The 26,905-nt window shown below is 39.2% G+C and overlaps 1 protein-coding gene across 20 annotated transcripts in view; it reads left to right on the forward strand.

Moving 5' to 3' along the window:
• The window catches only part of ZMYM2 (zinc finger MYM-type containing 2), an 80,996-nt gene that overhangs the window by 46,509 nt on the left and 7,582 nt on the right, over positions 1–26,905 (forward strand). For 11 of the 20 annotated variants that reach the window (XM_084842813.1, XM_084842809.1, XM_084842815.1 and 8 more), the window contains 10 exons: positions 13,438–13,554; positions 15,985–16,135; positions 17,750–17,922; positions 18,708–18,873; positions 19,396–19,430; positions 21,856–21,985; positions 22,154–22,269; positions 23,416–23,590; positions 25,029–25,136; positions 26,798–26,892. In XM_084842813.1, the coding sequence (XP_084698939.1) occupies positions 13,438–13,554; positions 15,985–16,135; positions 17,750–17,922; positions 18,708–18,873; positions 19,396–19,430; positions 21,856–21,985; positions 22,154–22,269; positions 23,416–23,590; positions 25,029–25,136; positions 26,798–26,892 (1,266 nt within the window). Of the gene's footprint in view, positions 1–7,013; positions 7,165–8,720; positions 8,837–13,437; positions 13,555–15,984; positions 16,136–17,749; positions 17,923–18,707; positions 18,874–19,395; positions 19,431–21,855; positions 21,986–22,153; positions 22,270–23,415; positions 23,591–25,028; positions 25,137–26,797; positions 26,893–26,905 lie in introns of all 20 variants that reach the window. The other 9 variants (XM_084842799.1, XM_084842803.1, XM_084842800.1 and 6 more) reach the window with 1 other exon arrangement.

Here is a 26,905-nt window from a genome sequence, read left to right on the forward strand (position 1 = left end):
ATTCTTAAGAGGGCTTCCAGTTCCATCTAATGTTGACATTCTTTATCCATTAACACCTTTGCTCAGCATCATACTTCAAAAGGCTATTTCCTCATAGCTCAGCTTCCTGTTCTGGGAGAAAAAGCATTTTGAGCTCTTCCCCACAGTGTCTACTCAACATTACTGCAATCTCAGTTACTATATTCTTCAGCACAGTTAACTTGTACAAAGTCTTTGCTGTCATGTCAAACTAAATGGCTTCTTATAATATTACGTCAAAATATGATATATTGCGTTAGATTGAGGTTTATTTATTCGTGTCAGAAGCATCACAATTAAAAAACATACTATAACACATAATATTTAAAATATAAAATGTAGAAGTTAAAATATATAAAAATTAGACAAATCTTGCCCAGAAACTAGCAACATTAATTGCGTTCTGTCGTTCTGTCATAAGGTCCTCGTGTGTACATTGGTCAGGGCACAAAGGGCAAGTATACATATGTGTTGTTGTCTGCAAGTCTCCGCAGTCGCATAGGGCAGAGATCACCAGATAACCCCATTTATTCGAAGTGTCTCTAGATCTTGTTACACCCGTACGCAGTCTATTCAGTGACTGAGACTGAGGTGCACAACCTTTTTGATCCCAAAGGCCACATGCAATGCTGGCTCAGGTTGGGGGGCCGCATATATCTGCGCAGACACACACACACACACACACACACACGTATGCACACATCCCAGCGATCCTGATACAGATCCCTCTTTTCAGCAAAGATCTCTGAGGTAGGGACTAGAGATTGAACATATATGTTTCAAGCTAGATAAAATTAATTCTGAATTATATCTTTGAGGAAACAACTCCTTGCTCAGAATTTACTAATTAAACCTAAATCTATAAATTCTTCTATAGATATCAGTATATAAAGTTTTTTGATGTGTGTGCCATATACCAGGGTGAGCAGAAAATAGATCTCCAGAATTTTTTTGGACTTCCATTACCAGCATTCCTAACCATTAGCCATGCTGGCAGGGACTTTGAGAGTTGAAGTCAAAAACATCTGGTGATATACCCCTGCTTTATACAATTTTTAAAAATCATTAATTGATAAGTTAAAAAGTTGGATAATGAAGTAACAAATTTTACATTTCAGCACTCTTCAGATAAACTGTGATCCTGGCTATCAAATCCCACAATTCTTCATCCCTCAAATAACTTCTTGACCCAAGTAATGGGCCTTTAACTCTGTATCCAGTTAGTTTTCATAAGTTACCCAGAATTCATTGTAAACCTGTTTGTGTCTCTGTGTGTCTTCCCTTTAATATAATAACTACTTTTAAAAACCTATTTTCATTTTCAGATTGTTAATTATGCAACATTAAACATTTTTAATTGCTCTTCACTTCTCATTTTACAAAAAACATCTTGTATTGATTGCTTTGAGAGAGCTGGGTTAACAATTTCTCAATAGCTTTCCTAGGAGTTCCAATTCCAATAAAGCTATTCATTTAAAATCCTTGATGAATCTCCCTCTGCTGAAGAAAATCCAACTCACAACTTGAGTTTTGAAATCGAAGTAGTGCTCCGCATAGTTATGAAAGCCAGTGTTCCATATGTTGTATCACATGATGGGTATCATGTCTTCTTCCCGAGTGCCTAGGTCAAATGTATTTTTTTTTTCAGAGTGTTCAGCAAATGGAATATAACTTCCTGTTAAGCAAATATTTAGGTGACATTTTAACTCTAGTTTGAGCCAACAACGTGTGTATTATAAACTTGAAGGAATAACGGAAAGACTAAAATGAGGTCTTGAGGAAAGTGGAAAGAGAGGAAGGAAACATTACAAATGTAAGGGCCCTGTTGGATCATACTAGTGGTCTATTTCCTACAGTGGCCAACCAGAAGCCTGCAGGAAGCCCACAAGCAGGACATGAAAGCAACAGCCCCCTTCTGTGGATGCTTCCCAGCACTTTGTATTCAGTGGCATACTGCCTCTGAACAAAATAAGTCATGAAAACTTTAATGTAGTTAGCCAAGAAAGCCCTTTACTTAATTTACAATGGGATCTTTTGTAGGGCTCTTCTATTATTATGCTTCAGCTGTTGGTAGTATTTGCCCCTTCCATTGAGTTGAAAAATTGGAAACATAGGAAGCTGCTTTAAGTCAGACCATTGGTCCATTTAGCCTGATTGTTGAGTCTGATCGGCAGCCGCTCTCCAGGGTTTTAGGCGAAGGGAGTGAACCTGGGACTGTCCGCATGCAAAGCATGTGCTCTACCACTGAGACATGGCCACTCCCCAAGATCGCTTCTCAGCTGGAGGATGTGCTCTCTAAAGAATGTGTGTGGAAACACTTTTTCTGTGCTTCAAAGCTGTGTTTCTATACAAATCTAAGCTCTACAGATAAATTCCTGCTTTCTTTTAATTCAAATAAACCACTGTTCCAGCAATCCGATGTTCTCCAGGCTTTTAAGGCAGTTTTTCTGAATCTTATTTTCATATATCAGGGCTGTCTGTAGATGGCCTTGCCAGACTGCATCAGAATATCTTCTATGCAGATAATGAAATTATGGCTGTTTTGAGCTGCATTCCTCATTAATCACCCACCATACCAACGTGACAATCTAAACTTAAAGTAAGATATGGGTGCCCTAAAGCAAGCACTAAGTGTAACTGAAACACATACTGAGCAGTGTTTAAAGAAGGATCAAGCAGGTCAAGTCTTAAGCAGAGCTTCCAGTTATGATTTACATGTGATTTCCCTCAGTTATTTTTGTCTAGTCCTTCTGTGGGAGCAACTTTTTGCATGTTGCCAGAGTGAGGGCAAGGTTTGGAAGCCATTGCTGCATATGCATACGTTTCCCACATGGCCCTGTGAGTTTCACCTATAATATCTGATAGGTTATGGAAACAAAGCATCCCTGTTGTCTGCTCCATAAGTGGACATTTTTCTATTATATAAAAGGCAGTTGGCTTATATTGGAATATAACTGAAACTTTGAACATTGGGGTAGCCATTTTTTCAGAGAAACTAAAAGTATATTGCCTTTGCTTTTGATCATTTGTAGCAGAATTAGCTACAAAAGAGATCTTGTGGTTATGGGAAGCTCAATGAAAGTGCTGACATGTGGCACCTATGAAAAGGTGAATTCCATGGTGAGGATTATTAGCAAAGGGGTCAAAAATAAAGCTGCCAGTATCCATAATGTCCTAATAAAAAAAATCTATTGTGCATCCACATCTGGAATACTATGCACAGTTCTTGTTGTTGGTTCTCAAAAAGAATATTGTATTGGTGGAAAAGAGAAACGAAAACAATGTGGGAGCAATACAGTGTTTGGGGCTTTGTAGTTTAAAAATACAGTGAATAAGGGGAGTTATAAACCCTGTTTGTAAAATTATTCACAGTGTAGAGACGGGATAGCAAGCAGTTTTTCTGCCTTTCTGGTTCAGTGGAAAGCTGAATGTTGGGAAATTTAGGACTGGGAAAAGGAAGTACCACTTCACAAAGCATGTAATTAATATATAGAATTTGCTGCCACCAGATGTGATGGCCACATGAGTAATGCCATTGAGCCAAAAATTATAACTTCTCAAGGTTGTAGTCGGTAGAGGGCACCTAACCAGATTTCTGTCTGGGACAGTGAAAGTTCAGGAAACACTTATTCATTTTATAGGAGCAACAGCTTAAAAACCTCAAATTATTGGTGGAGGTATCTCCTTTGTAAGTGCCACCTCCCCCATTATGCAGTTTGATTTCACTTTGGATGTAAACCACCAGGGGCAACGAAAAGGCCTTTCAACATGCCATGGAACATGAAAAGAGACTTAAACATGCATAGGCAGGGTTATTTAAATTAAAACATGGGATATGCAGGAAGTATTTCATGCTGTTCATGAATCAATACTGTAATGTGCAACCAGTTCTTCCAACAAGTCTAAATCACAATTTCCTATATTTTAAGCTGTAAATTTTTCAATATATCCATTTTATGTATTACATTTCTGTACCGCCCAATAGCTGAAGCTCTCTCAGTGGTCTACAAAGATTAAAAACTTAAAAATACAATATTGTGCATAATATAAAAACAGCTTACATATAAACACACATACACACCTAAATAATTTTAACCATCAACAATAATAAATCCAAGACCCGAATTAAAAACCTTATAATATGCTGTCTGAAAGTAGAAGACCTGGCACCAAAAAGATAACAATGTTGGCTCCAGGCATGCCTTGCTAGGGAGATACTTCCATAATCAGGGGACTGCCACCAAGAAGTCCCTCTCTCTTGTTGCCATGTTTCAAGCTTCCCTTGGAGGAAGGCCTTAGACAATGAGAGTAGCATATGAGTAGAGTAGGTTCATGCCAGGAGAGGCACTCTTGTCAGGTACTGCAGTCCCGAGCCGCATAATTTGCTACTAGTCATGATGGCTATATGCAGCCTCCGAGTTCCGAACTAGTTTGACACTGAATACTTGCTGCTGGGGAGAAGCAACAGAAGAGGGCTGTTGTCTTCATGTGCTGCTTGTGGGCTCCCCAGAAATATCTGCTTGTCCACTCTGGGATACAGGAAGCTAGTCTAGATGGACTGTTGGTCTGAATCAGCAGGTTTCTTTTTATGTTCATAATGTTTCCCAACAGTACAAACTGTTTAACGGTAGAACAGACTGCCTTGTACAGATGGACTCTCCTCTATTGGAGGTTTTAAGCAGAGGCTGGATGACCACTTATCAGGGATGCTTTAGCAGTGGATTTTTTGTATTGGCGGGGTTGGACTAGATGACTTCAAAGGTCCCTTCCAACTTGATAAATCTGTGATTTTCAAAGTAGCCAGAATTTGCACTGGAGTTCAGTTTCCACCTTGCACATACTACGCATTTCTGATCATAAGAGTTATTCACCTCTTAGTTCACTTAGTGGCTGTGTTACCATAACTTAGTGATTACAATGTGTGCAGCTATGAAGAGTTCAGATATTTTCACATACATTTTTTTAGATTAATAGCAGCTGGTTGTGAAATCAGAACTTCAACTACTGTGATTAGGGAAAACAAATAATAGTTTATGAATCTAGGTTTTTTCCACTAGCAATAGTTAAGATTAGCCACAGTTTAGAGGATGGATATAATGCTAAACTGTGATTAACAACAAACTGAGGCAGAAGCTTCCAGTCTCCTTGCAGCCACTCCGGGGGGGGGGGGGTGGAGATGCAAGCCCAAGGCTTCCAGAGGTTCATCCATGGTTTTATGTTCCAGCTAGTCTTTTCTTCACAGTATTTGATTCCATGGGACATTGTGCAGACACAATGGTTGCCTGTGGGATGGTGAAGGTTACACGGTAACTAACATTTGTGTAAGAATTTGGTTGTTACTGGGTGAGAGTTACTAGGTGAAACCTTATGGTGCTTTTCATGGATTTTTTGAGAAAAGCACGTCATTGTATTAACATCCATCAGGGTTTTTCTGTTCTGAATAATTTCCTTTCTTCAGATCTTCTGAGCATTGCCCACAACTCTTTGTGGTAGATGTTCATGTGTTTTTGCCGAGACATGATTAGAGATGCAAAGGCCTGGAAAAAAAAGAATAAAATGGGGTGGACCAGAAAAATGAGGGGGAAACAGTTTTTTTCCCCCCAAAGTATTTTGGGAAAACTTCGAAAAGAACAATCCCCCCCTCTTTCTGTTTTTTCCCGAAGCCTTTATATCTCTAGACATGGAGCGGAATTCAAGCCTGACTTTCTGTTAGCCCAAATGATGGTGCACTAGTGGAAACTAGGTTCCAAACTATGCGCAAGAGGACAATCTAACTAAAGTTATGTTTGTATAAGTGTGGTTGCGCAAGCAGTTGTCCATTACACTTGTGTAACAGAAAAATTCACCGGAGCTCCGTTAGTGCTATTTGAGTTTGTGGAATGACACTGTGGATACTGCCCTAGATCAGATACAAATTGAATCAAATTTGGCATTTAGGAATGTATACTTCAAGTGGCACAGATGAAACTGAAGATGTTACCATTTGGTTGCAACCATAACTGTAATATTGGAGTTTCTCTAGCTTTTTTCCCGATTCTTTGAAGTAAGAGTGTTAACCAAGTCAAAATATTAGGATTAAAGGGGACACTTTTAACTTTTGACCAGAAGCTTTAAAGGCACTAATCATTTTTGTGTGGAAAACTTAGCCTTATATGTTTTTCTACAACAAGGTGGTGATTTCACACGTCAAGAAAAGATTTTTGAAGTGAGCCTTTGCTCAGGCTATATTCGAAGCCATACATTTTCAAGATTCTGTGGCATGAGTTTCTCCTCTCTTCCCAATTTTCTCATGATACCTCTTTATGGAACTTGTAAATACAGCTGACTTTCAAGCCACCTTGAATGTATCATGTGCAGAAACACAACATATAATTAATAACTTCGGGGTCTTTGAAAAGCTTAGAGCCATATACTTGTGTTTAAATGCACACAACCCTATTTATTTCATGTTTAACAGCACACATGTTTTTAGTCGCTTCAGGAAGTATGATCATTACATATTTGTCCCTACTTGTTCTTTCCTTTGGGTTATATCCAGTGTTAGTCCTAATTATAGTAGACCCATTGCAATGAATGGGACTTAAATTAGACTAGCACTGGATGCCACCCATTGGATACAACCCTATGCTAGCAAAATCTTGTTTGTTTTTGTTCTGTTTTTTCTCATAATGTTTAGGACAGATAATTACTTTCAGGGCTAAGTCTTCTGAATCCCTTCCTGCTAAGAACTAAATTTTATGTCAAATGCGTGGGCTTGCGGTGAGATAGGCATAGACAGGGTGGGTAGTTGCTGTCTCACTCCACCTTATGTGGATTCTACATGCTTTAAAATATATGTACGTATGGCTCTAGTGTGTGATGACTTTGCACAACTGTGACAATATCTGAACTTTGGAGAGGATAGTAGAAAATTACAGCATGCCTGTTGTAATACATCAGTTTGAATAAGTTATAACTAATGTAATTTTTGCTTTTGTTTTTTATTTGCTTTTTAGAAATATGGCAAATTAACAGCTTGTACTGGTTGCAGAGTTCAGTGCAGGTTTTTTGACATGACACAGTGCATAGGACCTAATGGATATATGGAGCCATACTGCTCAACCGCATGCATGAACACACACAAATCAAAATATGCAAAATCACAAAGTAAGTGAAAAGGGTGGTGTGTTTCCAACAGTAATCATAAAATAATTTTCCACTGTAGGGGAGTCTTTTTCACTTATTGCTTCTGTCTGATTTCCCTCTGAAATAGAACTTTGAAGTTAGTTTAGGCTCAAATTACATTCAGGACATTTAAAAAATCTTAATTATGCTTATCGGTTATGTATTAGAGCTATAATGTTTTACAGGCTCTGCCCCCACCTCTGATGTCATTCCCCCCTCCCGTTTTACTTTTCTAGATGCAGAGAGAGGCACAGAGCTCTCTGCATGGAAAAAAGTGAAATGGGGAATGGAGGATCAGGTGATATCAGGGGAGGGATGGGGCTTTGGGACTGAGTCCCCACCCCCTAACATCATCCAGCCCACCAGATTGGTCCAGGGGGAAGTCTGGCCCCTGAATGCAAAAAGGTCCCCTGCCCTTGCTTTATGCGTGTAGACTTTTTAGTATTTCAGCTCATATTTTGGTCAGCTACAACTTGTTTTTAATTGGACATGTAATGGTCGCATCCACTTTTGACTTGAATTCATTCTAGCATTTTGAGGCTTACGTTTTATGGTGGCAAAAGAATATTGGTAGATCAAAGAAGACACATTGCTAGCAACAGTGCTGTCTGCCTTGACCAAACTGAATAAGTGGTAAATTCTGTTGGTGTATACGTGATTGATACCATTATCCTTTTCGCATACAGACATAACATGTTTTGCTTAGGACAGGAACTTTGTAAATAGATTAAAATACTAGAAAATTAGCTGAATTTGTTTGGAAAGCTATATATCAACATTTATCAGCATACATTTTGAAACCCCCACAAAAATATTGTATTTCAATTTAGAGAGGCATGACTTAGTAAAAAGTTTCTAATGTTAACTTATTTGAAAACCTAGATACTTAAATACAGCTTTCACATTGGCCCTGTTCAGACAATCATCTTTTGCTTGCTCATGCAGTCCCTTTGCTCCTTCACAGGGAGAGTAATCAAACCTGGAAGCATCTAATTAAACCTTCATTGTCTGAACCACAAAACTAAGGTAACAAGCCAGGATAGTAAACTACACTTTGAAGCTGGTTTAATATTCTGGCTTGTTCCAAAGCTAGTTCACCATAGTTTCCCACTTCAGACAAAATGAGAAACTTTGGTCAATTAGACACTTCCAGGTTTGATTGCTTGAGAAGATAAAGGGGTAGCACAGGAAAAGCTGTGTTAATATCTTGGCTTGTTAAGCTGAAATATAGACCTGGTTCACATGCAATGACAACCAATGGGTTGTTCTGGCCACGGGCAAGGGAACAAGCGGACTGCCTCCTCCTTGGCACTCGGCGCTTCCACTTTCAGTCAACACCTTGGGAGACATTGGCTCGCTTGCTACCGCTTAGCCCAGACAATTCCTGGGTTAGACAACTCAGGAATTGCCGTGACTTGTGAACCGGGTCATGGTTGTCCAAACACAACCATTGATACAACTTTGAGAAATGCCAACTTGTCATTCATAACCATGTACATTTGCATTTATTTTCTTTGTAAACTACATTTTTCTTTTAGGTATGGGAATTGTTTGCCACTTTTGTAAGCGAAACTCTTTACCTCAGTATCAAGCCACAATGCCTGATGGAATACTGTACAACTTTTGCAGTTCCAGTTGTGTAGCTAAATTTCAGGTTAGCTGTTGTGTTAAATCTCTTCCTCCCTGGATATGTATTTTTCTATGCATGTCTGTTAGGTACTCCTAATATATTCATATTAAATAATTGTGTTACTACTTATGGTTAAAAGCGACTCTTTATAAATATATGTTTAAAGAAATGAGCCTTCCAATGTGCCTCATCCAATATTGGCTTTTCTCAATGCATGTATGAGAGTAATTTTCAAAATTCAAGGGCTCTCATGTTGAGAGCTTTCTTCTAGAGGAATTTGGATTCCACTCCCCATTCCCCTGCACTGAAACAGGCTATTTGTACTCTCTTTTCTACCCTGAGCACCTGGTCTGGGAAATCCCATAGTTACTTGGACACATGCTCTCCTTTGACCCTGAATATTAAAACTCACAGATAACCACACAATTTTGTGGTTCAGGCACTACTGTGATAGAAGCGTGCTTCCTACCTGCTCATATTTTGCAATGAGTAAAAGTTGGTCGGAGGCAGTTTCTAATCTCTTTATCCCAGTGTGAGGTAGGCTTTTAACTTCTAGGCTCCTTCTGGCTGCAAGAAAAACAGAGTGTCTTAACTTACCAACCAAACTCGATTACAACTGATGTAATCCTTTTTTTTTTTTTAGAGAAGATAATTACATTGTACAGAATAGAGGATTGGTTTCTAGAGCCCAGGTTGTGTTCATTCCATCTGGCCAGCATTTCAAGCTTCAGTGTATGTATATTTAACTAGGCTGCCATGTATTTTCACTGCAATACTTTTAAGTGGCAGAACTGTGAAGAACATTATCCCTAGCCAGTTTTAAAATAAATGTGCCTTTAAATGAGGGGAATAATGTTTTATGTTGCTTAGTAGACTATGTCTCCCAAGTAGCCCACTGCTTGCTCTTGGCTTTGATACTGGTTTTACTTAAAGGACCAAATATGCTTTGGCCTACATCTTCCAGGGATTTACCTTCAAATGATGTGTTGTATAACCAGGTTTCATCTGTGTTTGAATGTACAGAATATGGCTATGCTTCGGTCTAGATTTGATATGAGCAGATGAGACTTGATGCTGAACAGGCCTTTGGTTTGTGTTGCTTTCCTAACATTTTGCCAACTTGGTTTGTGTAAATGAGAAGTCCTAAGATGCCACTGTAAGAAGGCATTCTGATTTTAATAGGCATGATCCAGCCAAAGTTAAGTACTGTTAAGTCCTATTGAGTTTGGGATATACTCAGGCACTATTAGTAGGTGTGTCAGTGGGTCTTAAAACTGATTAACTTTGGCTAGATTGTACCCATTGCTTGCAGACTTAATAACTACTTTGCATTTTAACTGTGTCCAAATTATTAATAAAACACGTAAGCATTTCTTGGATCAACCCATTCAAGAAATCCTCTTGATCTTGCCTCCAGATTTGACTTTGACTTGTTAGCAACTCGTTTTAAATTGATCATGAATCTCTGGAAAGTTTATACAATCTTTCAAAGAGAAGTTACATTAAATGGAATATAGTTTGGCTATACTTTAAATCAAGGACACTCTTGGTCTTCTGGGTCATCTTGGACTGAGCTTATATTTGAAAACTTATATCTATATATCCTCTCTCTCTCTCTCTCTCTCTCTCTCTTGAAATAGCTAGAATATGTTTGACCTGCATCTCTTTTTATACCTATAACTCTGGCTGCTTCCATTATCATCCAAACTGGATGTCCCTTTTCTGTAAAAATTGTGAAAAATAGTCCTTAAGACAGTTTTTTCTTTGTCTTTAATTGTTTTGTACGTTGTCTACTAGACACACTTTTGGGCTACTCTTTGCTTATTTTTATTTTCATGTTCCTAGTCTACATTTCAGTCTGCTTCTAGAGGCGTTAGGTGTATTGATTTCTTCTGTGGTTCATAAATGTATATGTAGGCTGTTCTGCTCAACCTCTTTCTCCCTTGGAATTGTTGGTTTGGGGAGGGACATGGGAAGGGGCTGCGCTACTTGTTTATGAGCCATCATTCAAATCAGTGAATACAAACTGGGGTAAGTTTGCTATGTATGTAAAGAGGGATGGACAGCTCCCATCTGATGTTTGTGGCTGATAATATTCTTGTCCGGTGGAAAGGAAGGCAATCTGTGGATCTAGACTGCCCTCATTTTCACTGGAGTGGAAACTTACAGGTAAGATATCTTTTCTAATTTGGCAAACATCGCATCACAGAAATAGTAGTTCTAATTGGGTTGCTGTAACTTTTACCTCAAAAATAGTTAACTTAGGCAATATCATTTACACACAAGTAAGTAATATATATGCAACATTCACTTAATGCACTTAATAGAGCAAGAAACAAAATAGACAATTTTTTTGTAATTGGTTTTATAACATTCTCAGATAAAGGTAGTATAGTATATTAAAATTGCTGAACTAGATATACACAGTGAGTTCCCATAGAATTTGAAATATGGAGCCTTGATTGCTTTTGGTGGTGCTCCACCATACTTGCTTATTGGAGACCACTCTTGTGAGAGAGGGCAGAAACAGCATCTCCTGACTCCATTGTTGTATGCTTTTGTCATGTGCCTGCTGAAGGAATCCTCTTCAGAGGAGGCATGACAGCTTTGGGATCGCTGGGTTGCTGCAGGTTTGTCTACCATGTTATTGGCCCAATACCCATAGGCTTGGAAGATACATCAGAATCAAGTGAATGAAAGTGAAACTAGATTTAGAGTATTCCTATGGACCCTAGGCAGTGTCTGAGGAACCATAAGGAAACCCCACTCGGGTTTTTTCTGTCACCCTTCCCAGCAATTGTGGAAAGCTCCATGATGACTTCCTCCCTTGAGGTCAGTGTTACAACCACAGAAGAGGACAGGGAGGGAGGAAAGAAGGTGTGCTGGTGGGTGAGGAGAAGAAAGGGAGTGGATTTGGTGAATCCACATGCTTTTCAATTCCTTCCCTAACCCCCAAGAAGGTGAGCAAGCTAGATGGGCTCAGTCTAGCATAAAATACTACAAAGGAGGAACAGGAAGCAAAACACCTCTATTGTTCCTCCTGCCCTGCCTGGATAATGCTGCCACGGCTTAGCATAGATGGAAGGCTCCATCTAGTGGGCATCTATCCTATGGGATTGTGCCCTAGAGTAGAACTAGACTTGTGTGCTGCAACGTCTTTCATTTATTAGTTTATGTAGTGTAAAGCCTTTGTTCTCATTCTTTTGCATTCTAAAGCTAGATGTTGTGTGGGTAAGTTACAAATATATAGCTGACGCCTTTGAAAAACTTCAGAACTTCTAAGGCCTAAAAAGTACTTTTCCCTTCCCCTTGGCCTACAGAGATTCAAGCAAGCCTGCTGTTGCTTCTCAGATACTTGCACTTTCCAATCTTCCACCTTTTAGGATTTTTAAAATTTCCACTAAATGTGAAGTAATAAAGTGTTGGAACTGAAAGATGAGTCAAAGGACCAGGTTGCACATCACAGCAGCAAATGGTGGGTTAAATAACCCACAATTTGCCACTGGGACATGCAAACTGGGTCAAAAGAAGACAGTCTCCAGAGACAAGCGGCTGGGGATTTGTTGAGTACTTCTCTTTGCTAATATAGCACGTTCAGCTTTATTCTTCAAATTCAGCCTTAATTTGCTCTTATCCATGTATGTGGGCTCAAGAGCTGTGGTAGCCTGTTCTGGAAGACTTACTATGTACTAAGCGTCAGTTGTTGATTATTAATATTAAGTAGTGATAGATCTATGTGTTTAAACGCAAATGACAGTATATGGGCAGACCTTAATAATACTTCCCTCAGCTCCTTTTCATAAAAACTGCCGGTTTGACTATAGTGATTGCCCTAGATATAAACTATTAGATATGGGGGTGTGAAAATGTTTAATTCAGTGTTTATCTGGTAATGCTGCAAAGAGGTGCCTTAGAATGAGTACAGTTTAAAGAGGAGAATGGGGTGAAATTGTAATAGGAGGTGAGGTCATGAAGAGTTGCACACTTGGTCCTTACTTCACACCTCCACCTCATCTGTCTGTGCTTACCTCTTAACATGTCCCTACCAGAGATTTTTGCTCTTCCAGCTCCACTACATGCCTATTGCCTGAAGTTCTCAAAGAGCTTCCCCCTTTCTCCCTTGCTTGCCCTTGAAGCTGGAACCCCTTTCCAAAACACCCATGTGATGCCAACCATCTCTCACTTCTTCCGTGAAACCTTTGGCTTACTCTTTGTCCCAGCTGGAATGAAGCCAATGTTACTTGTAGCTATTCTTCCTCATGTTCATATTTAACCTTGCCTCTCCTGTCCTTTTGACTCTACCCCTGTTGACATTTTCGATTGAAGGCTCCTTTTGGGCAGGGACCAGTGTATTTTAACTTGCCATGTATATTTTAACTTGCCATGTAGCTTTAACTCGCCATGTACGTTGATGACATTGTATTAATAGTAAAACTAAGCTTTAGAAATTTACTGAATGATCCTATATAGAGCATTTGAAATTTAGCAGAAATAATGTGTAAAGAAAACCTACTTCATCATAATTCATACTCCCACGAATCCTTTTTAAAAAATAAAGTAATACACTCCATTATTGTTTTATATTCCTCCTAGAGTGATCTGTATATTTTAAATATATTTTTCAGACTCTTAGTGTACAGTCTTCAACCAATGGCCAGTTTGTGGCTCCAAGTGATATTCAGTTGAAATGCAATTATTGCAAAAATACCTTCTGCTCAAAGCCTGAAGTACTGGAATGGGAAGTAAGTAAATTCTACCAAAATGGGATGTGTACTGCATGCTGTAAATGTATAAAATGAAGCTGACATGCTGTTTAATATTTGTATAATGTCACTGGTTAAATGTTACAGTAAAATATTAAGGGTGCAATCCTATACGTGTTTAGACAGAAAAAGGTCCTACAGCTCCCACTATGCCCCATCCAGGTTGGCTGGGGCATGCTAGTAGTTGTAGTACCTTTTTTCTAAACATGCGTAGGATTCTACCCTAAGGGCGCAATCCTATGCAGATAGGTGACCGCCTATCCAATGCAGAGCAGGAGAAGCATACAGGGGATCGTTCCCTCTGTGCTTCTGCTCTGCATTTTCAGCTAGATAGCCAGTTGTGGCTGTCTAGCTGTGGGAAGACTGAGCGGGGGAGGAGGCTGCTGTACGACACATTGGATGTGTCGTGCAGGCATTTCTGCCCGCCCCGGAACGGCCCTTTTCAGCCGCTCCACACTCCTCTTGTGACCGCGGAGGATGGGGCTCTTCCACGCTGCCTCGAAGGCAGCATGGAAGCGTGGGGGGGTCAGTTCTCCAGGAACTGACCTCGGAGTGCGGGCTTTAAGGTTGGTTCCTGGAAAACCAGATATCCTATGGCCGTCTAACCGCTGCAATGGCCATAGGATAGCTCCCTAAATCTCTTATTCTTTAAACTTATTCTTTTATCAGTTTTAAATGTGTCACGTACAAATGACTAATCTTTATTAATCATTTAAACATCTTTTTTAATAAGGGACAAATATTGACTAGTTTACTGAAAGGTCATACAGACTTTTTTCTGAAAATGAAAACATTGTCCCTGCTCTATAGATTAGATGTCTGTTTAAATCACCAGGACATGAAATGATATCTGTCTTTATATCAATAGGTTGGATCCAAAGGATCCAACGGATCCAACCCAATATTATTTTTAAATGTTTGTGGTAAGTTATGTGAGCTTTTGAACTCAAGAGGTTATGTGAGCTTTTGGACTCAAGAGGCTCTTAAAGACAAACTAAAGGGAATACATTCTTGATGACTAGCAGCAACACTGTTGCATTTTCTTCTGCCATTTCAACTTTTAAGACCCATATAATCTGAGATCTACCTATCTTCTCCAGCCAAGAACCAACCCAAACACACCCATCCTATACATGTCTACTCAGAAGTAAGTCCCATTGAGTTCAATGGAGCTTACTCCATTGAACCCGGGTAAGTGGGTATAGGATTACAGCCGTATTCTCAAAATAATCAGCAGCATAACGTTGGCTTAAATTTATTCTATTTTATTTTTCACACCTATGCTTGAATGATAGCTGATTGGGTTCAATGCTTGTTACAGAAACTAAGTGATCTGTCAGGTGAAGTATTTCAATTTCATCTTGCCTATTCTTTCTCTCTCTGACACCATATGACTAAATGCAACAAGACTGGTTTTTTAATATCTATTTCCTGTAGGTTGTAATCCACACATACATATTCCAAATTATTAAATGTGTAGAAGAAAAATCTAATGTTTCCTACCTACAAAAATGAAATGCATTGGCAGCCTTTTCTTCTCCCATAAAAGTGCTATTGTCCATGTATTGATGTCCACACAACATGTCTAGGAGAAAGGCAGTGGTACTTCGGGGTGTGGAGAAATATGTTTCTCTTGCCAATAGCAAGTTATGTGGAATGGACAAAGTCAGCATAGTTCTTCCAGCCAGACCAAGCTCTTATTGCTGCTGTAACGGGGGCAGGAGTTGCAAGTTACCTGCAGAACATTAACTTGGGAATAGCTAAAAACTGTGTTGTCTTCTGCATTCCTGCAGAGTGGCTTCAGTTTTGCTAATCTCGCAAGTTATCCTAACATTGCCAGATGCCTGGTAAAAAAAACCATAGTTTTTAATAAAATAATTTAGAATATTTAGTTTGCCTTCTTCTTTTCCTTCATAACCTTTTTCAGTATATAATAGTGTTAAATAATAGGGAAAAATATAGAACATTGGTTCAACACTGTTTTGGTTATTAAAGATTGAATTGCATATACTTAGAATACAGTTATTATATGTTTAATACTTGTGACAGTATATGTTTTTGTGTTGTGTGTGTGATCCATTTGTATATTTAGTATATTTATAATAAATTAAAAATCCACATTTCTTGTTCTTTTGATTAGGACATATACAAGCCTTACATACTGTAGATGTTGTTGTCTGATCTTACATTTTAAAGAACTAATAAATAACCAAACAGAATCTCCATTTAAAATACTCCTAGCTATTAGCTCTTCTCATAAAGTAAAATAGTGTATGTAAATAATTTCCTTTGGATAAAAGTTCTTAAGTTAAAGTAACATTTTGCCATTTTCTTGTATGCCGCCTCTAATATGTTGGAAGTATTGTTACTTGTCCCTTTATCTTCTGTGATATTTCATTTTTTCATTAGAACAAAGTATATCAGTTCTGCAGTAGAATTTGTTCTGATGACTATAAGAAGCTACATTGTATAGTAACATACTGTGAATACTGTCAAGAGGAGAAGACTCTGCATGAAACGGTGAAATTTTCTGGTATCAAGAGACCATTCTGTAGTGAAGGTGTGTTGTGTCGCTGTGGTGTATATATAGTTGCCAATACTGCCATATGCAGATGTAATATAGAAGACCTTCAACCTTACAAAACAGGAAGTCTGTAAAGCAATTCTGGAAGTGTCTGGAGTTCATGTGGTCTTTAGGGTGTGGCCTGCCACTTACTTGAGTTGACACTTTTTTTGTCAGCTCATTTTGAGATGCACCTAGGCAAAGTGATCTCAGCATTCAGCGTGTCACTTCTTAATCTATCTTGCATTTTTCCTTATCTAGATTTTGTAAGTCGAATAAATATAATTGCTGTTGTAGGCTAGCAGACTGTATCAATGCATGTCCACACAATTACTGCTGTAACAAATAGGTGATGACTTATTTGGCAGAAAACTGAGCCTATGATTTCAGAATTGATTCCTCTCCTCTCCCCACCCCCCGCTTGCTGTATGGTGGTCACTGGGGCAGTATATAGTGGACAAACCAGATTTGTCTTTCCTATAATATACAGCAACAGGGGGAAAACGGATTGAGCAGAGCAAATGTTTGAATGCTCAGAGATAAGTTTAGAATGTTGCCCTTTTGTTCTTGGGATAAAAGATCTTGGATCTTGTTCTTGTAAAGTTGGTTTAATGCTTCACATTTACTTACACTCCAAAGAACTGGTGGTCTTTGGAGGTGGTAACCAGCTAACCATCAACTGGGAAACTAGAAAAAGAGCAGAGGTTGAAAATTATTCTAGTTGTGAATCTTTTGCCACATGGTACAGAAGAGCTGACCTTTATTTGTTAGGAAGAACAGCAGAAGTAGCAAAAAGCTGGCCTTTCTCTGTTAGGAGGTAGTAGCAAAATCAAGTGGACAGGAAAGAATTGGGGGTCCTTTTAAAAGTAAGTCCATTTTAGGGTTTAAGAATGTATTCAGTTTTTTTGGACCATTGGAAGAAATGTTGTTGGAGAGAATCTACTTTCCTTGGTATTGCTATAATTATGCTATGATGGAATATAAAGAGATAAAACAGTCTTTTATTTCAGAAAGCTGTGGAGAAAATGTATTGAATTGCCATATATTAACTAGGGAAATGCTTTTTAAAAATCTTATTACCTATGAAAAATGAAACAATCCAATTCCAGTTCATGGGTTTGTTCACTGTATCCTCACTAGATGGAGCAGTGCACTGCAAAAAGGTTGATATACTCCACCCTCAATGGAAGCAGCTGAATTTCTAGTATATGAAATGATAAACCTGGCAATATTGTTTCCTGTGGTAACAATCCTTCATTTATTTACATAAGTGGTCATTTTTAATTCAGTCCCACTTCAGTTGAGTTCAAAACAAAGATGTAACTCTGAAAGAATATACAACCCTTTACTTTTCGTTGGATGGAAATGTGTATGTAAACAATAGCAGGATTGTTACTTCTGACTGCAGGAGTTGGCAATTTGTATTGAACCGAAGATTGACAATTGTCAGCCAGGAGACTTGGCTAAATGTCTTTTCTTAAAGAAGCGTCATACTGCAAGAGTATCTTGCGGAGATATGTAATGCTTATGGGAAAAAAAGCTTTATTGGGCAATAGGTTTTCAGTACTTTATAGGTTTCAACCATTCTTGATGCCATTTTCTTTTTCCCAGGTTGCAAGCTGCTCTATAAACAAGACTTTGCAAGACGGTTAGGATTACGATGTGTTACGTGCAATTATTGCTCTCAGCTCTGTAAAAAGGGAGCAACTAAAGAGCTTGATGGAGTCGTAAGAGATTTCTGCAGTGAAGAGTGTTGTAGAAAATTTCAAGATTGGTACTATAAGGTAATACAATATTCCACAAATATTCAAAAGCTTAAAAAAAAAAGTTGTTAAGGACACTGTCCAAAAGGTTGGTGATCCAGCTGTAGTTCATTAATACAGTATATATGCACACACTAAATATGAAATGCTCAAAATGCTGTGCATATTTTTATCATTTTATTTATCAGATACAACAATTAATTAAAAACAACAAACTAAAACAATCAAATAACCTTAGCAATCTTTACAGTGCCACTCTGAGATATAGCAGTGTGGTTTTTTAATGTTATATTTATTGAGTTTTATTAAAGATACATGTCAAGAGATATACCAGTATTACGCCCAGGATTCATCTGAGATTTGAATTAGCGATTTATAGTTTATGCTTCTGACCACAACACTCCTCAAGCTCTCTTGCTGTAAATTAGGTTAGAATATGTTTGTAAGGGTTATGGTAATGTTTAATATATTTTGACTATTACTTTTAGTAATCTAGCAGGGATTTTTGTTCTTGGCAAACACCTCCCTTCCTTGCTCTTCTCTTTGTATGTCAGAATCAATCTTGTATCACTGGAATAGAAGAAAATCTTAAAAGATAAGCCATGCAGGTTATGCTATAGTTGAAATTACATGGTACAACAGTGTCAGCTAAAAAACATTTTGGAAGGAATTACTTTATTAATTTCCCCCTTTTTTCAGATGCTGAGCCTAAATACCTTGTAAAATGCTGTTTACAACATATAATATGGTAGTAGTTATTATTTTTCCTAAGAAATCTAGTTAACAACATTGACATTGTTTTTAAGGCTGCAAGGTGTGACTGTTGTAAAACTCAAGGAACTCTTAAAGAGAAAGTACAGTGGAGAGGAGAGATGAAACATTTCTGTGATCAGCACTGCCTTCTGCGTTTCTACTGTCAACAAAACGAACCTAATATGGCAACACAGAAAGGACCAGAAAACTTGCATTATGGTATGGTACTTCTCCTAACCAACCACACAGTAAATCACTGTTTTTAATTCTGTGAGGAATACCATGCTATGTAAGCTTCCAGTTTCTAAAAAACGTTCTTCTAAGATAAGTAACTGGAGCAGTTGTTGTTACAACATACAGATCAGTGTTTGGCAGCTGGATAAGCAGGAGGAGACTTACTACCCTAGAGCTCAACATGAAATCAAAGTGGCCTGCTTGGACAATGTCTCGGCTGCCAAATATGGGCAATCTTTGCAAAAAACGGAAGCGGGACATAACACTTTCCCCATTCTTAGGAGGTTAACAAGTTCTCCCAAACAAATCGCTGATCCTTGATATCATCAATTCCTTAGGTTAATAACATTTCCATAGGATCAAAGAAACCTGGAAGTACTAGGCAGTTGATATATAAAACCAGGAATAATTCAGTAGTGCTACTAGAATCCAAACGTGTTTTTTTTACCTTCTACATCTTCAAGTAAAAGAATGAATTATAATAATCTTTTCTTCTTTCCTTTATAGATCAGGGTTGTCAAACTCCTCGAACGAAAGTCACAGTAAGTAAATCATAACTGCAAAATATATAGCTGTGCTCCCTGTATTTGGGTACACAATAAAATCCATCTTGTCAAATTCCTATTTTGGAGAATTGAGTACTGCTTTCTGTGGTATGCTTTCTAATGGTAATCCTGATTTCTACCAGTTTCTGTTTCTGAGATGGTCTTAGGTGGGCCAAGGTGCTGCATAATTCATGATTAGACAGGAAATTTGCCCTGAAGTTGCAAATTTTGTTGGCAATCCTATGCATTTCATCTGAACTGAGGATCATGGTTTAACTATAGTCAGTTTCAAAAGAAGCCATCTACAAATCGTGAGTTATGAAGCTGGCTTATTTAAACTAACTACTTAGTGTTAATCACAATCACAGGTTGAGATGAAATAGGTGGCTCAGTAAAAGTGGAAATAGAAGCTTCCAAAGTCATCATGGCCATATAGGAAGAGGAGTGGGGGAGCATGTGAACCCAAGTCTCACTGCAGTTCATACACATCATGATAAGCCATGGTTTATTGCGATGTGTAAATGTGCCATTATGTATTGGGATGCTTAGATCTATTTTACAACCATCAAAGATCACAGAATATTTCACAAATCTTGGAATTGCTTGGGAATCTACCTGTGTATTTAACTTTTCAGCAATTCCTTAGGAACACTGTAGCCCATGGAGGTTACTTCCTCCTTAGTTTGCCAGGGGGGAAAAAAAAGACACATAAGACAAGCATGTAGACCCCCATCCTGGGAGTGTGATCCATGTGCAGACACAATTTTGCATACATGCATTGCCCCCTTCCCATTAAAAGAGGCTGTTGGAAGATGCAAAATTTTCCATTTCCATCCGACATGGGGGCAGGATGGCCGCTCTAGGGGTTTGGACATAGAGCAGCAGGCAGGGCAGCTACTGTGATGCTTGTGGGTTCTTCCCATTTGTACCTTCCCCACACTTCAGTTTGGGAAGGTGAGTTCATTCAAGACACATCTCTTTCTTTTCCATTCCTGACCATTAGCTATTTAGCAGAGGCAAAGATTCTGAACTCAGGTCCCTAGATCATAGCAACTTGCAACATCAAGCTCCTTGGGCTATATTGTGGCCCATTAAGTTAGACGTTCAATAATATAATAAATGGGAGAGCAAGCGGGACTAATCAAACTAGTACTGAAACTAGAGTGATCTCCCTACTTGTTGCCAGTGGGCTAGAACAGCAGGGTGCTCTGTCCACTAGAAGGCAGCCCCTTTCCTAAAAGTAAAGAGTTTGCCAAGGTTCGACTGGGTGGTACCTCCCACTTCTTCCCTAGACAGACATAAAGATGTTTATATATCTGACTTTGGTACAGAAAACTGATTTTGAGCTCTTTGAAGCCACTGTATTTAATAGGGAATACACTTATGCCCTGAAATGGCATGGGTTCAGTTGTTACATGTCATAAGCACCTAAATGTTGGGGAAACATGTAAATCTGCAACTCACATTTTTGTAAATAGTGGCAAAATTCCTAATGATCTTAATGGATGTCAATTGCATAGCAGGTCCCCATCAAAAACATTTTTAACTAGCTAATTTTCTCAGAACTTAAAAGTGTATACTGTATATTGTCTGTGCTGAGGATATATTATATTTTGTAAAAGCTTAGCTCAAGACTTGTCACCTTTTCTTCATGAAAAACATTTCCTCACATGAACTGCCCTCTAGGGAGAGGCAGCAAAACATTGATTTCCTTCTCCAGAAGAGCTGTCATTTTGGAGAGAACGAACCTGTTTGGACATCATGGTGACAAACTGTGAGTTAAGTAAGCCATTTCCAGTTTCAATAAATAAACTATGGACACTCTGTTCTTAGGTTTCTAGTGTGATGTCTGAACCCAGACATTCTGGGTTGTTTATGGGTTAAACAACCTAGAGTTAGCCTACAAATAATTGCTGGGTTAACCCTGGCTTGTTTAACCCATAAATAACCCAGAGTGTCTGTTCGGACGTCACACTAACAAGCTATAGGCTGTTTATTGACACTGGAAACTGTTCATATGCTCCGTGTGTCCCAACAAATTGTGAGTTAATTAACCCACAACTTGCCACCGTGTTGTGTGAAACAGGTTAATATAAGAAATTTGCTAGATCAAATGGAAGGCCTAATAGTTCAGCATCCTGTTTCTCAGAGCAGCCAACCAGATGCCTCTGGGAAGCCCACCAGCAGGACATGAAGACAATAGCCCACTCCTGCTCTTTTCCCCCAGCAACTGGTATTCAGTGTCACACTGCCTCTGAACCAGGGAGGTAGCATATAGCCATCATGACTAGTAGCCATTGAAAGCCTTACCCTACATTGAAGAAACTTTAATGTAAGTTGAGTGAACTATTACTGAATATTGTTTGGGTGCCCTTTTTAGGGGAATGGTCTTATATTGGGTGATGTCCTTACTTATTTACAGGGATCGGCACCACCTCCTTCCCCAACACCAAATAAAGAAATGAAGAACAAAGCAGTTCTTTGCAAACCGTTGACAATGACAAAAGCTACATACTGTAAACCCCACATGCAAACGAAATCTTGTCAGACAGGTAATTGTTGAACAGAAGCAATACGTTCTTGTATGGCCTTTAGCCAGAAATACAATTGTAATTTGATCATTTTATGGCACGTCCTTAGTGCTAGTATATAACATGGTTATATTGTCCTATCTATCTATCTGTCTATCTATCTGGATAGTATATTGTCTTTTGTTGTAGATGATGGCTGGGAAAAAGAATATGTCCCTGTGCCTGTTCCAGTACCTGTGTATGTACCCATTCCTATGCACATGTATAGTCAAAATGTTCCAGTTCCTACAACGGTTCCTGTCCCAGTAAGTCAGATGCCACTCTTATCTTTGAATTCGTTATGTTTTATCTACCTTGAGCAAGCTTGACAATGCCATATTATGCTCTCATAAAACACTGTGCTGCTTGAAGTTCTCTTACTTGTAGTCATCTGTTAAGAAGAGTCGATTATAATATTCAAACCATGCTGACAGCTGCAGGAATAAATGCAAGATAAACTTAAAAGAGTCATTATAACTTTGCAATAAATGATGGAAGCCACCCATAAGGCAGCAACCTCTGATCTGGATGCACCACGTTGTCCACGCTAGCATTGTGCAGGATCACTGTCCCTGTTTCTGCAGTGATCCATTTGCTAGGCCCTGAAAGTTCAATCTCTTGAAGGTGCTTATCTGTACAGGCATCTATTTTTCGATGACATGTATTATTATTATTATTATTATTATTATTATTATTATTATTATTATTATTATTATTTCTATACTACCCCATAGCTGAAGCTCTCTAGTGGTTTGCAACAATTCATTAAAAATTATTACTCTGATTTGTATCCTGCCTTTCTACAGAAACTAGTCAAAGCCATACCGCAGTCTTACAGGCACAGAAACACTCCAATATGGAAGCATTCAGAAATAAGGATTTGTGTCTTAAGTGCCATAAGTGAGACGGAACAGAAGAGGGAAGTAATAGGAACCCAGAATCTTATTTGTTTGAGAAATTGACTTACTAAAGCAAAGCATTTTCACTTCCCTTCCTCCTCTCCCCTGCCCCCCAATTAATTTACTAAATTGAATTCTTGTGGTATCCTTGTAAATGCAGAAACCAGAAATAGCCAGTTTTTACAGGAGAAACTGAAGTTCCAGAGAACATAGTGAGCTGAAGTGAAACATAAAATTAAAGCTTGGTACTTTAAAAAATGCAGTCTTGCATAGGTAAATTATACTGGATCTTTTCATCTTGTTTCAGTTATGTATCAACGTGTTATTCACCCACCCACCTTGTACCAGCATTTTTAATAATGCATGCCTGCCACCAGTGTTCAGTTAGGCTCTGTCGAATGCTACATTTCTAAGCCACTGATTATATCTCCTTTGAAAAGGTACAAGGATTTACTCCATTTCTGCATTCAACCTTGCTTGGTGTTGATAGTGCTTTAATCATTCCAATACTAGGTACCAGTTCCAGTTTTTCTGCCCACCACACTGGATAGCAGTGAGAAGATACTTGAAGCAATAGAAAAACTAAAGAATAAAACCCCTTCCAATTCTGAAGAGGCTGAGGATTTTTTGGCTGTAGCAGAAGAGATGCCTGAAAAAGATGAGAAATTAGAACCTGCAGATCTCAAAAGTATGTCTTGACAACAGATTTTTTTATTTTGCAAACTTTTCTAATATTGCTGGTCAGTTCATGCTTCTTTTTGTCCATGTGAGCAGTCCCAATCCTTCCTTGAGCACCCACTTACATGGAGAAGTGTAATGTTTGTACCAGTCAATCACAGGTACAGTATATAACAGTTTCTGTGATTGCAGTGGCAGCTGTGGCCAATCGCACGGTCATTTTAATGAGCCTGAATAATCCCCATCAGTTCCTGAGCAGAGGTTTGGTGAAAATCTTTTGAACATTCTGAACTAAAAGGGTTGCTTGAAACCTCCACATTTTAAATTTTGAGAGATCCCGGCCGCCCATTTACTTCTAGTAGAGGAACCATAAAATATATTTCTTCTATAGGGGAGAGTTACTTTTTAGGTGTGTCATCCTATAAACTACCCTGATAATTTCTGTTGAGCAGTGGCTTGTATGCTTATTAAATAAAATAAATAAATATTATTAATGTTATGTCCATGATTATGACAAATGGGAGGGGGTGAGGGAAGATTCCCTTCCCATGTTAGCCTTCTACTCTGACCTGGTCTGGCAAGGGTTCCCTGTCTTGATCATTACAGCAGCACAAGATCTGATGGAAAACTAACAGCGAAGAACACAGTATCTAAGGCTTGGTTGCATCATGGGCTAGGACCTAGGTTGTAACTGAGCCTCAGTGCTGAGGAAGTGGACTGGCTGCAAGCTCAGAGAGGGAAGCAACAGCTAGGATGGTGTAGGCAATTCTGCTCCTGTAAGCTTTTGCTTTGTGGGGAAAAAAAGGCTAATCATTGCCAGCACCAGGGCATCATGTGGCTATATCAGTTATGGGGTAAACTGAGTGGGAGAAAGCCCTGGTAGCAGTACACGTTATCGTACAAAGGTCCATGGGGGCTGATAATCTTCCCTCTCATAGTACAGCTATTCTGAGGGTTTGGGCTTGAGTGGTGTCACTCCATTGGTGACACAGGTCTCACAGGGATAATGTGTCCTTCCGGAGAGGAGGACACACTGCGCTAGAGGAGAGTGCATAAATACAGCATGTTGAGTTCCCGTGCCATTCCAGCTGGTTTGCATGAGCCATGATGCTTTCTTCAGTCTTTCGATATACAGGGCTTTCTTGCGATGATGATAGCCATTCTCTCGTCCTTCAGAGTACTGTAGAGGAAAGAGTGTTGGTTGCTAGGTCATTTTTCCAGATTGTGGGCCATACAGCCTTTTCCTGCTTCTGAATGTGATGCTTTAGAGCTATTTTTCTAGTGCTAGATAGTAAGATAGGGCTGTCCTGTATCTGATTAAACCTTTTTGACACGTTCAGGTAAGTTTGTCCACCTTTTCACTCTCTCTGACTCTGAACTAGCTTCACTTAGGACTGTAAAACATTCTAAAGGGAATCAAAGTATAACTAGCCATTCTTTAATTGCAGGTGTAATAACGGAGACAGAATTTTCTAACTCTGAAACTGAAACGCAGACAAGCTTGCCCGATGTTCCATATGAGCCAGACCTTGATATTGAGGTGGATTTTCCTAGAGGTTTGTACACTAATTTCTTTAATGAATAGCCTGAGTGAATGTCAACATGGGGCAAACTTACTTTAAATGCTTGCTCTCGTACCCCCATGGGGAAATCCATCGTGGGGTCTTTGCTTTATTATTAATGTATTGATTTCTAGCTGAAGCGTTCCCCAAGCCGGTGCCCTACAGTGTGTTGGACTACAGCTCCCACAATCCTCGGCCCGCATGGCCAATGCTGAAGCTGTAACCCAACACATCTGTAGGGCAGCACCTCAGGAGAAGGCTGGCGTAGAGCAATTCTCCAAACGTGTTTATAAGATGAGAATGAAAATGCCTTGCTGAATCAGACCAACAGTCCACCTGGATCAGCATTCTCCAGCAGCTGGCCAGGTGCTCTCCTTTGGAAGCTCACGCTCCCAGCATGACGGTGACAGGCGTGTCTGCTCTTTGACTCTGGCATCTGGTATTTGAATGTGGATCTCTCTCTCTCTCTGTCTCTCTCTCTCTCTCACACACACACACACACTGTTGTGGCTACCAATCATCCCTTTAATCCCTGTCAACTCCAATGCCCTCACCTTCAGCTTGAGATACCTCATCATACTAAGGATCCACGGTTAACCCTCACTGCCCCCCCAACCCCCATTTTTTTCTCCCTTACACCAAAAAACTAAACTAAAAAGTGTCCTACTCCAAACCATTTTTTTCTTCTAAAACTGAGTCTTGGGCATGTGCAACTGGGCTGAAGGAAATGGACTTCGCTGGCCCCTCCTCCCTATGGCAGCCCTCCCAGCCCCTCAAACATACTATACAGAAGGTTGGGGGGCCCTGCTGAGTAAGGTAGGCTGTGGTGCTTGGGGTGGGGGATCTGAGGTGGAAAGTGGAGATCTCCCAAAATCAGGCAAATGCATTTTCCACAAGCAGAGCCCTGCTCACAATAGACATCCACGCCCAGTCCCCCACCTTCCACCTCAGACCCCTCCCTGTACCACCACCTATCCCATTCAGCAGGGTCCTCCGACCCTCTTTGCAGCATTTAGGGATAAGGACTGGAGGGGTTGCTGTGGTGAGGAGGGGAAGTCCACTTCTGCCAGCCCATTGCACTTGCTTGAATCTGGATCCAACCTGATGTCTGTTGGCCAGCAGAGAACTGGTGAGGAATCTTACGTGTGGGTAGGAATGCAAAATGGGCAGACAGTGTCACTCTTCTATCCAGTGACTGGAGATGTTAATCTTGTGGGTCTTTAAAAAATACATTATATTGTTTAGAATATATAGTAGAATTACGGTTGCTGAGGATTACATCTATTAAAGTATTTATTTCTAATTCTAGTTGTAACTCCAATAAATTTATATATTGAGAAAACCAAAAAGGACTGTTTAGTTTGTTTGTTTCTTTATGATGCAGTGGATACATATGGAGTCAGTTACAATTATTTTGTGGTAGGCCAAATGCTACTGAAACAACCAGCATGCTCACTTTTATGAAAAGTCATACATATCCTTAGAACATTCATGTAATGCAGTTTTCGTGGAATAGCTACCAATATTGATGAATAATATGTAAAGTATATTGCACAATAAATAATGCCTCCATCAGTGACATACGCCTGATGCAATAAGTGTTAGACCACATGTTAAATATTTCTTACGGGAATACACTTCTAATATATGTGCAGCAACAGAGGAACTTGACATGGAAAATGAATTTTTGCTGCCGCCTGTCTTTGGAGAGGAATATGAGGAACAGCCAAGACCTCGAACTAAAAAGAAGGTAATGTGACTGA

Source organism: Heloderma suspectum, chromosome 3 (genome assembly GCF_057233095.1).
Source record: "Heloderma suspectum isolate Gila_16-S chromosome 3, 16-S_ref, whole genome shotgun sequence".
Taxonomy (NCBI): Eukaryota; Metazoa; Chordata; class Lepidosauria; order Squamata; family Helodermatidae; genus Heloderma; species Heloderma suspectum.